The sequence below is a fragment of the Athene cunicularia genome, assembly GCF_003259725.1.
Source record: "Athene cunicularia isolate RWA chromosome 4 unlocalized genomic scaffold, athCun1 chr4_part1, whole genome shotgun sequence".
Taxonomy (NCBI): domain Eukaryota; kingdom Metazoa; phylum Chordata; class Aves; order Strigiformes; family Strigidae; genus Athene; species Athene cunicularia.
The window spans coordinates 17,493,866-17,509,506 of record NW_020799098.1 but is presented as its reverse complement, the minus strand read 5'-3'; the positions used below and the strand labels follow the sequence as shown (position 1 = coordinate 17,509,506).

Genomic DNA, 15,641 nt, shown 5'->3' with positions numbered 1-15,641 from the left:
CCCCCCCCCCCCAGCTTACCACATTCCTTTTCAAAACTTAATTCACACCATATTTCAATTTTTTTTAAAAAGTCTCATAGTTGGAAAGTTTTACTTAGCATAATCCTCCCTAAACATTACACAATCTCAAAAGCGCTGCTGATAAAACTACACCCAGCAGGATATTGTAATTCCAGATAAAGCAAAACAAAGCATCAATTAAAATGTGATTTCTGGTTATACAATATTTTCCTCTGGTAAGAAACTGAAACCAAATTCAGAACATCCTTTCAATCTTCTTCTGGACCACCCAACTTAAACTGAAACATTTTCCAAGTTTATTCATTTTGGGTTTGTTTTTTTTTTAGTTACATGTCATAGCTTTTTCTGTACACTGTTTCTTCCCGTATCTATATTCATAGAAAATAGACCCAGGGTTTTCCATGTCTTGATTTATAAGGAAAGAGATTCCTAGCAGATCAGGCAAATTCATTAACCATCACGTACCAAAATAATGATGAGCAAACTAGGAATACACTGATTATCTTCTGACTGTACCTGCCTCTGGGCATACCAAAACTGCTCTCCCGTTTTGTTTAAATACTTGCCAAATTCACATGGGACCTGCACTGTCGTTGTGCAGAATGAGATGTTACACCATTAAAAAGAGTACATTTAGTAAATTAATTGGAAAGATCCCAAGTTCAGAAGCCAAAAGAAAACACAATGGACAAATACAGTCACACAGCCATAATTAAAAAACGCAAGTAAAAAGATTAATAACAGCAGAGTTTTTTACAAAACAATCCCACCCACAGTTAGATCATGCAAAAAAAGAGGCACTGAATACTGTTACAGGAATCTCGTTTAAGATCCATTTTTTTACAAAGTACATATCAAATAGCTTTACGTTTCTAAGGAACCATGAACTGCAACCGTAGCATCACATTCTTATTCTCCATATGAAGATATTATGTTCCAAGTGTATATCTCCAATTCATCAAATAATTATGCAACATCTAATGGATAAAGATAATATTTTTCTTAACTACTTTCTTTTGGACAAACTCAAAGACAGGCATCTCCAGCTTTACTGCATTTTCTCTTTGACTACTTCTCAAAGACTGGGGTTTCTTTTTTTATTCAGGGGTTGGGGCTTTTTCGTTCATTTTTTTTGTTAACTTATTAAAACAAACATCTTAAACATCAACATTGAAGGCCCAAAGAATTACCAGTGCTAATACATTTGCATACCCACACATCACACATTAAGGCCTTGCTGTATGCATGACTGGCAGAGTTATAAACGCTTAAATTCCTATTCTAGGGAATACACAAAACTGAGTGGTTATGCTAATAGTGCTTTACTTCAGGAAACAAACTCTGAAGTCTTTTACAGAAATATAACCATATGATTTTTTTTTTAAATACAAAATGATTTCTACTTTAGGTTATTAAAATGTGCAACAATTCTTATATACCTTAATCTAAATTTCTTTAGAGTAAGAATATGAAATAATATACTGATAACACTTCAGCACTTTTCTGTCAATGCTGAAAGGCTCTCTAGGCTGAACCCTACGTTACAAACTACCATGGTCCTCTCCAGCTCTTGTAAGACAAATAGTCTTTCCTGGACTAAAGGACAAATCAGCAATCATCAGATTCCTGATACAGTATTTGCCACTTTCAGGTCAATGTTAGCTTTTTTATGTTTCAGAATTTTCTCCCTATTACCAACTCTCTGTATAGGGTCTATATAGGTACGAGAACTACTGCTTGCCAGCAATGATGGCTCCATCTGATTCCATTTCACCATCCTCAAACACATTACATGAAACACAATAGTGCAAGCTGTCATACTGCAAAACAGAATTAGTCTGTTCTCCCCACTTGGCACCTTTGTGGATAAAATCACTATGAAGACAGCTTGTAACAGAGTGGTTAGGAGACCAGCAGCAAATAAAATAAATGGCAGAAAGAGCTCTGATTTTCTGCTGCTACGGTCAAAATTCAACATCCACTGTTACTCCTAAATGTTAAATCTTGTGCATTTATAATTCCAGTAGACTGTCAAGTTCCATTTCTTCAATAAGAATTCATGTATCTGGAAGTATACTACTAGTATTTTAACTGGAGTACTAAATATATGCCAAATGATCATTCTTAGGTCATCCACCTGAAAGACTTGCAACTTGCTGCAGAAATCTTTTCTTGACCAATCAGCCTCCTAATTCAATTACATTTCTCCCAGTTTTGCTCTTTGTTCCTCCCATATATGCACACACACAATACTGCCATTCTTTCACTATTCCAGTCTTACATAACTAACAGCACATACTCATTTTAAAGCCTTCCCTGTAACTCAAATCCAGTTCAGTTTCTTTCATTTGACTGATGAAAAAAAAACACAATAGGTTTTGCAACCTTGATTATGAGAACAGACAAAAAAACTCAGGTTAGCCAAAATCCTAGTGAAATGTTAATATCACAACACAATGGAAAAAATGCATTTCAAGTGAACATCCCACAACATTAGCTAGAAAAGCAACCCACCTCGCCATTTGTTTTGCAAAACTAAGCAGACTGGTTAAAAATATTTTCTATTCCCTGCAGTGTCTTTGATATATATGCACAAAAATGCATGTTCTTATTGTTCCATGCTGCACCATACATTTATGGCTATTATTATCATTAAGTCTCTTACAATAGTTTTCTCCCCAGTGATCACAATCTTGAATTTGCCATCAGTATTTTTCATTTCCCACATTCTCCAGTCCAAATCCACAGAACAAAAAATTCTGGCATAATTTATTTTTATATAAATCCCTTAGTATTATTTCCTCTAACAGTATCTACTGGTGTGCTGTTTACATGGTTTAAATCAGTAATCAACAGGGTACAAAACAATGGACCCAATAAATAATACTTCATCCCAATGTCTTATCTAAAACTTTAACAGCATGTGGCACAACTGGCCATACCCCAGCAGCTTTGAACCTAATTCTGTATGAGATTTCAAAGGTGACAGTACACGGCAGGTTGTAAAATTCTTTCATCTTACTATGTCATGCTAGCTGATTAAGTTTTACTAACAGTAGTCTTCATTTTAGATCCTAAAACAGTTGTACAATTTTCTGATTATTTCCTAGCCCAAGAAGTCATAACATGGTGAAAGATTCTCTTTTTACACAGATAAAGCCACAGTTATCAGCCAGGACAGTGAAGATGATGTGCTCTGGCAGTTAGACCCTCAAATCTGGCTACCCTTATTGGTGAGCCAATGGACGAGCAACATTATGGTTATGATTCCTTTTTCTAGATGAAATTTAAACTTGACATCGGCCAAACTTACACAGAAAACTAAAATTTATCTGTGAGACAATATCTCTGCACTCTGTCAAATGGAAAGTTTTGGGTTTTGCACCTCTGACATGAATGCTGTACTGGAGATCAAGAAGGAAAGCACTGCTCTATAGATTTGGTAGATTCTCCGCATCATAAGAGTTCTATTTCTTCATTTTTAAAAATCACTCCAACCTAAAAAAAATGAGATTTTTGAATGGTATTTTTACCTTTGGTATGTTCTTATATTGTAAGGGCATAAATGATGAGGGAAGTACTGCTACAATTACAAGTTACAGCATAGGAGTTACACAAAAGTATTTGCTCTATTGAATTTAGACACATTACTAAAATCAAATCTGTCTCTTGGCTTTTACAGAGAATGCACAATTCATTAAAAAAAAAAAAAACAACAAACACAACTAAAACCAGAATAGGACAGAATCAATTAAACATGGACTAGATTTAACACTAACACAGAAGTAAGGACCAGACAGGAATTTTCTCCAGTCTCAGAAATGATCACTGCTTTCCCACAGCATACGTATGTGGGGTTTTCTTTTTAGTTCACATAAATAACTTACTTTATTCTGCTAAGCTTTTTGGAATTTTTTTCCTCCCACTTTAAGACGCACATTTACACTCTTTTCTCTCCATTTAACCTTCTGTATCTTTATACTCTGAGAGGCAGCTACTACAAATACGCCTTCATGACACTAGCTGTTATCCTATCTTTGCAACCCTTCCCTGTGGGCCTTATCAAACGAGATGCAACCTTTTCAGTTTCGAGGTCAATCAACTATCTAAATCCCTTCCAGCTATCCACCACTCCTACAAAAATCTACAGAAGGGGAAAAAGGAGTTGATTCTTCTATTTCCCCTGTATTAAAGTACTAAAAGCACTGAAGAGCCACCATCAAACCTTTCCTCATACGTGCTGTCTTATAAAGCACAAGCAAGCCCTTCCTTACAACTGTATGGACTACACATTCACAGTAAAAATAAAAATGTCATTGAACTGTCTGGACAGAAGGGGAAATGAAAAGAAAGAGGCAAGTATTTTGTCTCTTGTACGTATTACCCTGCAAATCCTCAAGGAGTACTTAACCAAAAGATTTACCCCACCCCCCCACCCTCCCCATTTCAGATCCTTTTTTTCTTCCCCCTAAAGATTAAGGGCCATGGAAAGAAGCCTTCAGAGCATGGTCCTTTAAACACCCTTGAGCCAGGGAGGGCCTGCACCTGGGCTTGGCTGTAAAGATGAAAAGAGTTCAGCAAGTCCCAGCTTTATTCCCCACGAGGTGGGTCTGAACAGCCGTTAGCAGAGCAGGCCCCTCAAGTGTCTGAGGGAGAGAATAAACTCTGCTCGGTATTCATAAGCAGCCTTTCCCAAATAAAACCGCCAGCCCCTGCTCCTGTGTCCTTACAACAGCTACAAGGATCAGGACAACAGTCTGGGTTGTTCATCGCTGCAGCCCTCAGCTCTCCTCTGAGACCAAATACTGCACTTTGTATATTGGCACTTTTCCTCACTGTAATGAGAGTCCCTTTAATTGGTACTTAGATAATTGATGTGACCTGCCCACCAGGACTCTGAGTCCCACACAGTTCAATGTAGTTCCAGCTGAAGTCTGTCGGTCTGCATGTGGAAAGTTTAGCCTATGTCTTCCTGCACGCACTACTCATCTTAATCACACCAGTTCAGCAAACCCAAAATCTCTACCAGGACTGCAAAGTGAAGAGAGTAATGTAAGTGTGGTACAGGGTAAGCCTGTCTTGTCTACCCTAAGCATATCCTAAGTACTCCTTCATCTGACATGCCAATTTCAGAAATGGATATTGTAGAATTTTTTCCAATTAAAAACACTGAAAAATGTACTCAAATGCTGATACCCTGCTTTAACTGTAAACGGGCAAGTATTTCAGACAAAAGCAAATGCAAGTACCTCTGAGAAGTCTCTATCTGAATATTAAATTTCAGCTTAATAAATATATTCAGATAAGTTTGAAAACATTGAGATCCCACTGGCAGATAGAACTCTCACTGCAGCTGTAATATTTCATCAAGTGTTGGATGGTTCATGTCATTTGTGTGGAGAAAAGGAACATTTACTGTATCAGCAGATTCCTAAATTTTTCAGCTCAGTTATTGACATGTGTAAAGGATATGATCATCAGTAAAAACAAAAAGTATACCAAAAAATGTGTGGGTCACCAATAATTGAATTAAGCTGTGCTGGGATTTTTATTATTAATCTATTAACATGCTTTAAAGTTGGTGGTTTTATCTCCTAAACAGAGACAGACTAAAAACACACCCCTAAAAACAAAAAAATCTCTAAACGTAGCTATAATTTCAGTTTTTACTACAGCATGTTTATAAAAACACATCAGTTGAAGAGCAGCTGCTCTTTAACAAAGAGCATTTCATCTAGCTTTAGCTCTAGGATGCAAAAACCTATTCAAACATGCCTTGTAGGGCAACATTATTGCAAAAAGCATTTGCAGATCAACATTACAACAAAAAGCATTATGAGGGACCAAGAGCAAATTAAAGCTTTTAGATAGTCTTGACTTTCTTTCATACAATGGAACATATGAAAGTAGATCTGTGCTGGCTAAAGTGGGTATGGTTTTTTGTAGTAATGTTGTTTCACTTGCCATTTTCCTAGTCCTTTTGAACAATTCAGCCAGTAGCTACTACAATCACTGCATGATTTGTTGTCTTTTTCAAACTTTCTTTTTTTCTTATAAAAGCTTGTATATTCTTAGAGAACATACAAATTTGTCAATCTATTTTTTTACTACAATAAAATTTTTGTCGATACATCTTATATAGATTTTAGTAATTTTCTAGAAAAAACTACACTCTCTGTAAGAATGTACATTTTGGAAAATATTTTTAAAAGGAAAAATACATGTATTGTTTCAATGCTGTGTGCGTAACTTTAGAGAAGCTTTAATGCATTTAAAATGCTATATAAATCAACATTCAGGATGAAGGGTCAACAGGGGTTAAACTGTCTGTCCTTCTTGACTACATTCATAAATGTCGTCCCTGGCTGTACTTATAGAAGCAACAACAGCGTAACTTGGATATTAAAACCTCCAAGGAAACCAACAATAAAAGCTGCTAAGAATTTCACAAGGGTTTGTTTTTTTTTTCCTTAGGTGTTAATTAAATGATCATTTAACACTGAAATGTAAATACAACATTTTCATCTACTGACAGCATAGCCTATTATAAATCCAGGGTAATAAACGTCCTGGTGTTAATACTCTGAACCAAGTTCCCACAACACACTAAGATGCCTTGTCGTGTCTAAGGTTAAGCATCTAGACACAAAACAAAGATTGTGCCTACTCGACTTCCAGTTCAATTTTCCCATCGCCCAGTGACCTAGGTAACACTTTGAGCAATAAAGAATAAATTTAATTTCTCCAGCATTTTGTGAGGATTAGGAACAATTGTTGGCCTGCATTGACTTTTTATCCTTGGATTCTTTCTCTTCCAGAGCATTCCCTCAGTTCTAAAAGAAAATTCTGATGGTTTAAGACACAGAACAAACAGAACTTTAAATTAGGCTTTTTTCAATCAATTGGAACTGTTGGAGGGGAAGCAATCAACATTTCTTTGGACTTTTCTCAGCTATTCAGTTACTTTAGGCTTTAATCTTCAACTCGCAGAAGAAACCTACCATCATAGGGACAAGCCTCTGTACTTTCACATTTTCCCTTGGTCTGATTTATTCCTCTTTTCTTGGTTTTTTTGGTGGGGTTTTTTTTTTTTTAAATCAAGATGACACGGCTGCACTTAAATGTCCACTCTCTGCAAGCCGAGACTTACAGATGTCCTCTTTATAATGTTTCACACCATGTTTCTGCACCACATAATAATGGCATTTCCTCCGACATGCCTTTTTACTTTTCATTACTTCCTTGACTGAGATTCAGTTTCCTACTTAACTCCTGCCTAAAAGGTTTCCTATATCACAATTTACCAAAGCTTTCAAGGTTAACCCTCCAGGAACAACCCAGGGCCTGATTCAGACTGGACATGAATATGGTTACAGGTGGCCCAAAACCAGCTACTTTAATTTTCGTAGTAAAAAGCAATTATCATCATTCTCTGCTTTGACTGCTATCATGTCAAAAAAAGAAAAAAAAAAGATCATAATTATTTGTGCTTGGGGCCAAACAGGTCAAGCTAACAAAGCCATAATATCTGAAGTAGATCTCAGTCAGAATACCACAACATTATTTTAAAGGAGCTATGGTTTGAGTAATTATGATTCATGTTTTTGCATTATTTTTAAATACCAACAGCTAATAGCATAAAAATTTTTGAATGCCACAGATATTTATGTTGGTTCAGAAGAATTGTCTTAAGCCATATATTTGTTTGCTTGCTGTTTAACACAATTTTCTAATTAAGGTTAAAAGCAACTATAAACAGTTTTGGAATGTTTGTTCTAATGAAAAATCAATAGTTCTAAGTATCCCCGCAGATGCCTTTTGCTGAAAATAGTCAACTATATCACTTGGTAATGTAGATTACATAAAGACTAGTGATCTGCCCAGTGGCAGAAGTAATTTATAGTCCCAGAAGTCCATCCAATTTGCTATTTTATCCCACAGCAAGGGAAATATTGTTTGTAAGAACATAAATGAAGTTATGTTTTTATAATTAAAGAAATAAAGGCAAATGTAACTGCAATTTTAAGACAGGTCCCAATTATCTCAAAATTAAAAATACAAACATCTATCAAGACAGCCATTTCACAAGAAAGTAGTATGTTTCCATTTTTAAAAATCCCATACTATTACTTCCAGTAACAATTTTGTACACCATTTTATTCCTGCACAGCATCATGGCAGATGCTATCCAAATACAAAAGCAAGCATAGTTCAGGAAAAACCTACAGATTAAGAGATTTCAAAACAAAAGGCAGGACGAGTAACATAGTCAAGTTTGAAGTCTAGTAATTGCATGGAGTGATAATACATTTTACTTTTTTTTGCCTGACTACATTTCAAAAGTTTGTTCTGGTTTCACCAACACTTCCACTCCGCTAAATCTAAGGCTAAATGTTTGCTGTTGCTAGGATTTAACTACTGCAAGTTGTACACCAAATGCATGTATATAATCCTTGTTTCTGTGCTCAAAAAATAAATCACCTGATGAATTGTACAACTTTTCGCAATACTTCCAAAATCTCTAAAAAGTCATCTTGCCATCTCTAACTCTACATAATTAGGGCTTATGTCTGACACAAAGCTACAGTGGTATTTTTGTTTTGCTCACTATGTTGCAAAGAATGAATGAGTTTTCAATTTTGAAATATTATAGCAGGGAATTAAAATTGAAGGTAGAAGCAAGTGATGGTAGGACAAGAGAAAAGAGGCACATGCAAGCCAAGTTCATGTAGTATTCAAGCTCCTAAATCACTTTTCTCTCTAGATTAAAAATTAGCAGGTGACAGAAGTAACAGTCAGTTTCTATAATGTCTTACAAAAGTTTATCTCCTAGATCTTCCATATCAGAAATGCATGCCAGAGAAGAAGTATTACAAATCTAGCACAGAAGCAACATGTTTGTAGTTACTTTAGTTTCTTTTTATAGGTAATGAACCTTAACAGGTTCAAGCCAAAAGCATACACTCATGTTATATACACACACTATATGCAGTATCTCTTAAATAATTTTGAAAGATAATTATTTTCTAAGAACTGTAGTCACTGTTCAAAAGTGATGCTAATAATGCTAGTAATTAAGAACTAATATTAGAACTGATATAGTCTTACAACTTCACTGTTCATGAACCTATCAATTGTTTATATAGAACAATTTACAGAATCTCGTATCTGAACTAAGCCACTGTGGTAGAAAAAACACAAGTCAAAACACTAGTAGGATGGACACAATGTATGGAAGATTGAATTGTTTCTATTTACCTCTGAAAGGATAAGATTCAAATCTATTATCAAAAAAAAAAAAATCAAGTTGCCTTGTATGCAGACTGCTAGAATGCCCCATAACAAATAAAAAACGGAAACAAATGTCTAAAAAACCCACACACTTTCCTGGGAAGGGTAGAGCAACAAGGTGGCTTCATAATTCATGTTCCAATAAATCTCTGTTTAATTGCTGTGCATGTAGCACAATTCTGCAGTAAGGTGGAGCACACTGTAATGTTATTGCAGCACATAACACTGGAAACCTACACATTACGCTTATCCAACAGCAGTTCCTTTAATCTACTTGCAAAAGGAAAGAGATTCATTGATACTGTCTTTTGAAAAGGGGAAATTCATTCTTGCTCCTCATTGGATTTAACATCCAGAGCCACCTGTTTGCAGCTGGAATAATATTTCAGAGGCTTTCTGATAACGAGCATTCTTCTAATGATCGATTTCTCTATTCAGTTGTTGAAATGGATTCAGACTGAAGATAAGTATCTTCTCTACAAAATCATGACTGGTCTCACTTTCCATGATTACTGTTAAGAGGGACATGGCAAAACCATAAATTAAGCTTCAAATGCAGCTACCTTAATGATAAGAACACCACAAAATATTTTTAAATTCACTGCTTTAACATCTTACATACACCCCCTTTTTGTTCTTTTATCATTCCTATCTAATATATTTTTTTCTTCTCTTGGCAAAGGTGAAAACAAAACAACAATCAGCAAACGATGCAAACCATAGGTTCTCCTGCAGCAGCTCAAAAAAACAGACCCGAGAGCCGCCTGGAGAACTTTCCTCCTCTTCGAGGCAGCTGCCTGCAGCCTTCCCCACGCCGGGAGTAGGCAGCGGCGCTCGGCAGCAGCCTGGATGAGTAATGATGTCGGTCCGACCGGACAACGGTAACCCTGGCAACTGTAACCTGCAATTCCTGCCTAACCATTGTGGGATTTATTGTGGCAGGGGCCAAAGAGGCCAAGAGTAAAATGAAGCAGAGAACTATGGTGTCTGACACATCTAGTACCACACACTTTAATCATAGCTGGCAGAAATTAATTCAGGAGGAATTTTTGCAAGGGCCCCCCATGTAGCATGTTTTGTTGTTGTTGCTGCTGCTGCTGTTCTGGCCTAAGATATATTTTTAAAAAGGTTTTTTTGATGTCTAGCATGTTTTTCCCTTTATTAGCTGTAAAAAAATTTCTAAAAGTGACTGACATCTCAAAACCAAGTGTTTATTAATCAGACTATATCAGTTGGGTTTTTTTTCCTTTAGAGGAGAAACATTCACAGTGTGTATCTTCTCAAGTACATATATTAGAAGGAAAATATAATATCAGACCACATTCACTAAAAGAATGTTTTTTCAAAGCAAATACTGCCTAACTTATACAGCAAATACTGGTCAGTAAGGAAATTTAACCTTATTTAAAACACAAGAAATGTAAATCAAAAAGGGACAAGCTTTGTGCACGGAATTCCATAACCTTTACATTCCACTGATTAATAAAGGTATCTTTTAAAACTAAATTTTCAAACAGCTTTGGGTCCAGCACTTGGTATCCTGCAGCAAATGGCAATCAATGAACTGTGATCTAACAGGCCAGAGTAAGCAGTCAAAGTCTGTCTGCCTCAGATAAGCACTGACTAGGCTGTAGGAGTTCTCCATACTAAGGTACTACTGCTGATGATAGACAAGTTAGTGTGAGTGCAGGAAAAGTACTTGTTGAACAAGGACTTATATTACCCCAGGGGATTTACAATAGCACATTTTAACAGTATTGGATCAAAACAGAGGTTCATGTACACTGTGCTTTGAGAGATACGTTGCAAGGTAAGATTAATATACCCTACAGCACTATTCATACTATTTTTAGCATAAATTACTTCTCACTGAAATATTTATGTCAAAACACCTTTGTAGATAATTCTTAATGGGAAAATAAGTTTCTGCTTTGACTGAAATTATGCATTTTAACTAGTTCCAAGAGATTTCTTGGAAGGCTGCTAAATTGGAAAGAAAGTAACCTGAAAAATAATTCATTTAATTTCCTTTGAAAAATCAAGGGTCTTTAGACACAGAAAATAATGCACTGTCTCTTTTAAACTCTCAACCTATCGCTTTCCTTTACTTACACTTCCCATCTGTCAACAAGTGCTTGTAATTTTATTACACTGTCCTGTAGTTTATGCAGAGTTGGTATTATTTTACAGAGTTCTGTTAATGGACTGGATAAATGGTAATGCTATTTAAACTAGTCTCCTGCTCCAGCAAACACAGCTGCAACTGTACTACTATTTCTAGGCAAACATCTTGACCTGAACACGCAGTGCTCTCTCAACTCGTCCAAAGAGAAATTGGAGCAGACAGCAAAGGGAAAGCATAGTCGGCCGCTGGCGGCAACCAACTGTGTCTAATCATAATTCATATACAGTGTACCCTCTTTCTTTTATATTGCATTTAGACTACACAACAAGCATATGTGCTTCTTCACCTGGCATCTCATTTACAGCCAAGGGTCAAATGGTAATTATTATTCACAGAAGCTCAATAGTATGTTGAAAATTCACAGTACACACACTGTTTGATTAGCTGTTAAATGCTAAAAATAAATACTAAAACCAAAGTATATTATACTTTTTATTGACCATACTTGGAGATCTTTATTTCTCCTTAGAAATGTATTTATTTGTATGTAAATAGATGCAAGCATATACAACTATACATGTAAAATCCAAATCATTTTATATTCTTCATAGTGATCAATCTACATATAATCCAAAAACTGACCAAGAGCATTTAACAGGCATCAATTCCTTTGTCGGCCTGACATTTTTTTAATTACAAATTCAGTGTTAAGTGACTGTAGACTCAGTATTGCTCATATTTTCTTTTAAACATGAATACATTATAACCAGACATTCACTTTCATGGTCTGATCAACAATAACCCTTAGGCAGAGGAAATTTAATACTGTGAAGCCAGCAATCTCTTTCTACCATATACGCTATGAGCAGTTGTGTGCTTTATGTCAAAGGACATTATAGATTTAAGACTAGCATCTATCAAATATACAATTCTGAATTAAATATGTTACAGTATGATTTTGCCTGAAGTGCGCATCCATTTTTTGCCTGCAAATTATGCTCATTTCTATTTTATATGAATTTAGATAGCAACCATTACGCTATAGGTGGAATAATAAAATGATCATAAATCCCTTTCATTTTCCTTCCTAATGGAAGTAATATCTTTATCATGGCTGATGGAAATTATAAAAGTGACTCAATTGTTAATGTATAATATATTCTTATGTGGTTTTATAATATTATAGCAGGGTAAAATATTTTCGTTTGTCAGAAAAAAAGCCTTCAGCAGCTTTCTGGCCTAGTAATTTAACAACTGGTAGCACCTACAGGGAAGTTCTGGAAACAAAGCATACATCCAAAGTAAAGCAAAGAAACAAAAATACACAACTCAATGTTTACACTTAATAGAGTCATTTTCAGCTTACCATCTCATATTACTATGAAACAGGAGAAAAGAACTATTATTTCACCATATTGAAACAGAAATCAACTCCTAAAAATAAAAGCTTCATTACACCATTTGTTCTCAAGAATATTTCCATATACTGACGTGAAAACAAATCAGAACAATACCACCTTCACTCTTTTTCCAAGCAGAAAAAGGAGTGAAATTCAATAAAGTTTCAGCAGCAGAAGAAAACTCACCTGAAGTCTAAAGAAATGTGTCAAATATGTATCTACTTAAAACGGGGCTGAATTTGTACAACCTTTTCAAAGCCTACTTAAGCATGTCATGTTGTATCCCTTCCATACCACAACTGTAACATAAAGGTAACTTAAAAATCTATTTTGTTACAATAATTGATCATGTAGATAAATAAAGAAATCAGTAAACTTCCTCCCATGTTTTTACTGCAACAGAAATAAGTGGATTCTTAAAAGGGCCAATAAGTCAAAACATTAATTTAAAAATATTTCCAAGAGTAAAACATAATCAAACCAAAGAACAGTCAAAACAAAATCTTATTACCCAATTTGATACAGTTTTTAAGGTAAAACATTTCATAGCTTTTTCTTCCCAGAGCTTAAGTTACTAACTTTGTTTTCTTTGTGAGTGGACACAGGAGAGACTTCACAGACCTACCATTTGCCAACACTATGATTTTTCTGGTCAAGCATGTACAGTCACAAAACCAGAACATCACAAAACCTAAATGCTATACAGTGCTATATATCTGGGTCAGAATCTCCACTAGCATTTTTTAATTTCTTTTAACACAAAAATCGAAACACAAACAAGAGAAAATGAAAGCCAAAGTATTCTTTCAGCAAAACTTCATTACAGTATTGGGAATGGATGAAATAGTTATATGAAACAAAAATCTAAGTATCTAACCTAGATTTTAAAAAAAAAAATCTTGCAAAACAGTGAAAGAAAGTACTCATCTTAAACAAAACATTTATGTTCTTAGATGCATTTTAGCCCTGAATGACACAAAAGACAAAAACTAATGTAAGAGTGACAGATCATTTCCAAAGTTTCCAGTGTAATAGTTATTGGGTCATGCCTACTTACAGCCTGTATAACTTCGGTGTCCCCAGAAAGAGCAGTTCAGAAAGCAACTGGAGGTTATTTCTGTTTAGGCGCCTTTAGAAAGAAAAAGAAAAAATTGTGTTAAATTACAAGTGCTACAGCAATGCAATGCAACCACTTTGAGCAGGCATCTCAGTGCTGTAACAAGCTGATTTTAAAGACTAGAAAGGCTATGCAACACTGGTCCATTAGCAGAGACATGGTCCAGCAGTAAATTTACCATGGACTAATTACATTTTCTGGTTTCCCCAACAGACCATATTACCTATTTTATGAAAGAGTTTGCATCTCTGTAGGGTGAATCAATCACTAAGTCAGGACTTGATCCTGCATAAACAACCAGAAAACTAAGAATACGAAATCAGCAGTGTAACTTCAATTCCCCACCAACTCTGTGTTCCTCTTAGTATAATGAATCAGATAGACATTTTGTCACCATGAAAAGGTTCAAGGGAACACGTATCAAATGCATGCACTTACTCAAGAAATGAGATAATTTATCTAAAGATCCATATAACCTATTCAAATAAAAAAAAGCAAAGGAAGCTGTTACAGAAACCCTGATCAAATAGAAGTCAGAAAAATTAAAAACTACCATCTATATTTGGCATTACAGGGTTGGGGTTTTTTTGCATGCAAGTTTTTTTACAGGTTTTTTCTTTATATAGCTGTAAAGATACACCAAAAGGAAGATAAATTTAAAAAAATAAAACACAATCAGCTGTACATGAGATAGAACAAAAGAAAAACTGCAACTGGAAACTGGAAGGTATCCATTTGTCTATGAAGTTTCCCACTGAACATGCTGCCCAGGGTCAAAACTGCTTAGTTTGAGGTGACAAGTTCAAAGCCCACCATATTATAGCCATAGGCAACAGAATAACCACTAACCAAAATACATATATTCCATCTCCATGATTTTCTTTTAAACATACAATGCAGATTATTCTTTCTAATGTGTTTAGTAACAGCCCTGGAGCATACAGTTCTACTAGTCAAGAATTCAAGCTCAAAACAGGTTTTTGGTTGGTTTTAAGTAATGCACCACACATGCCACCTGCCATTCAAGCAAAGCAACATACTGAAAAAACTGTTCTGTTCCATCAACCTCATCACAAGTCCCAGTTTGCAATAATTCAAAGCATTTCCAGATACCAGACTGAATGGTATTACCTGATATTTATTTTATCCTTACAGTGGTTACATTATATACCTCAGTAGACTTCTACCAAGACACTCTACAAAGTGAAAAAATATACTGGACAGCAGTTTTGCAAACTTAAGTTTTAGAATTTCATAAAGCTTCATCATTTCTTGTTTGTTAGTCTTAGGGCTGAATTCAAACAATGAAGCCTGTTTAGCCTCTCAGGGTTCATTTTCATAAACATTGTTCCATCTAAAGGTCCTTCCAATTTAAAGGTTTTTCCATAAATTTCCATATAGATACACACACTTACACACTCAAGATCCAGCTTCACATATCCCCATGGTTTAGTTCACTTAGTTATTGCTCTCAAAGTGATCCTCGTGACTACTAATGAGAGCAAAATCATCTGAGAAACATTCTTATGTATCCACAGGTTTGCTCTCACATTTGAAACTATAAGCAAGCAGCCAGCTTTGAGATCTATGTGGCCATAATTCTCATTTTAATGTCAGGTTCTGTTTTGTTAGTCAAGCACAAAAAAATCCTAATTTCTTAAACAGGAGAAATTTAAATCACATGCTT

The 15,641-nt window shown here is 35.3% G+C and overlaps 1 protein-coding gene across 1 annotated transcript in view; it reads right to left on the bottom strand.

The window, feature by feature from the left end:
* The window catches only part of SLIT2 (slit guidance ligand 2), a 262,728-nt gene that overhangs the window by 228,446 nt on the left and 18,641 nt on the right, over nt 1-15,641 (bottom strand). The window contains exon 4 of the mRNA XM_026846673.1: nt 13,895-13,966. Coding sequence (XP_026702474.1) covers nt 13,895-13,966 — 72 coding nt within the window. The remainder of the gene's footprint in view (nt 1-13,894; nt 13,967-15,641) is intronic.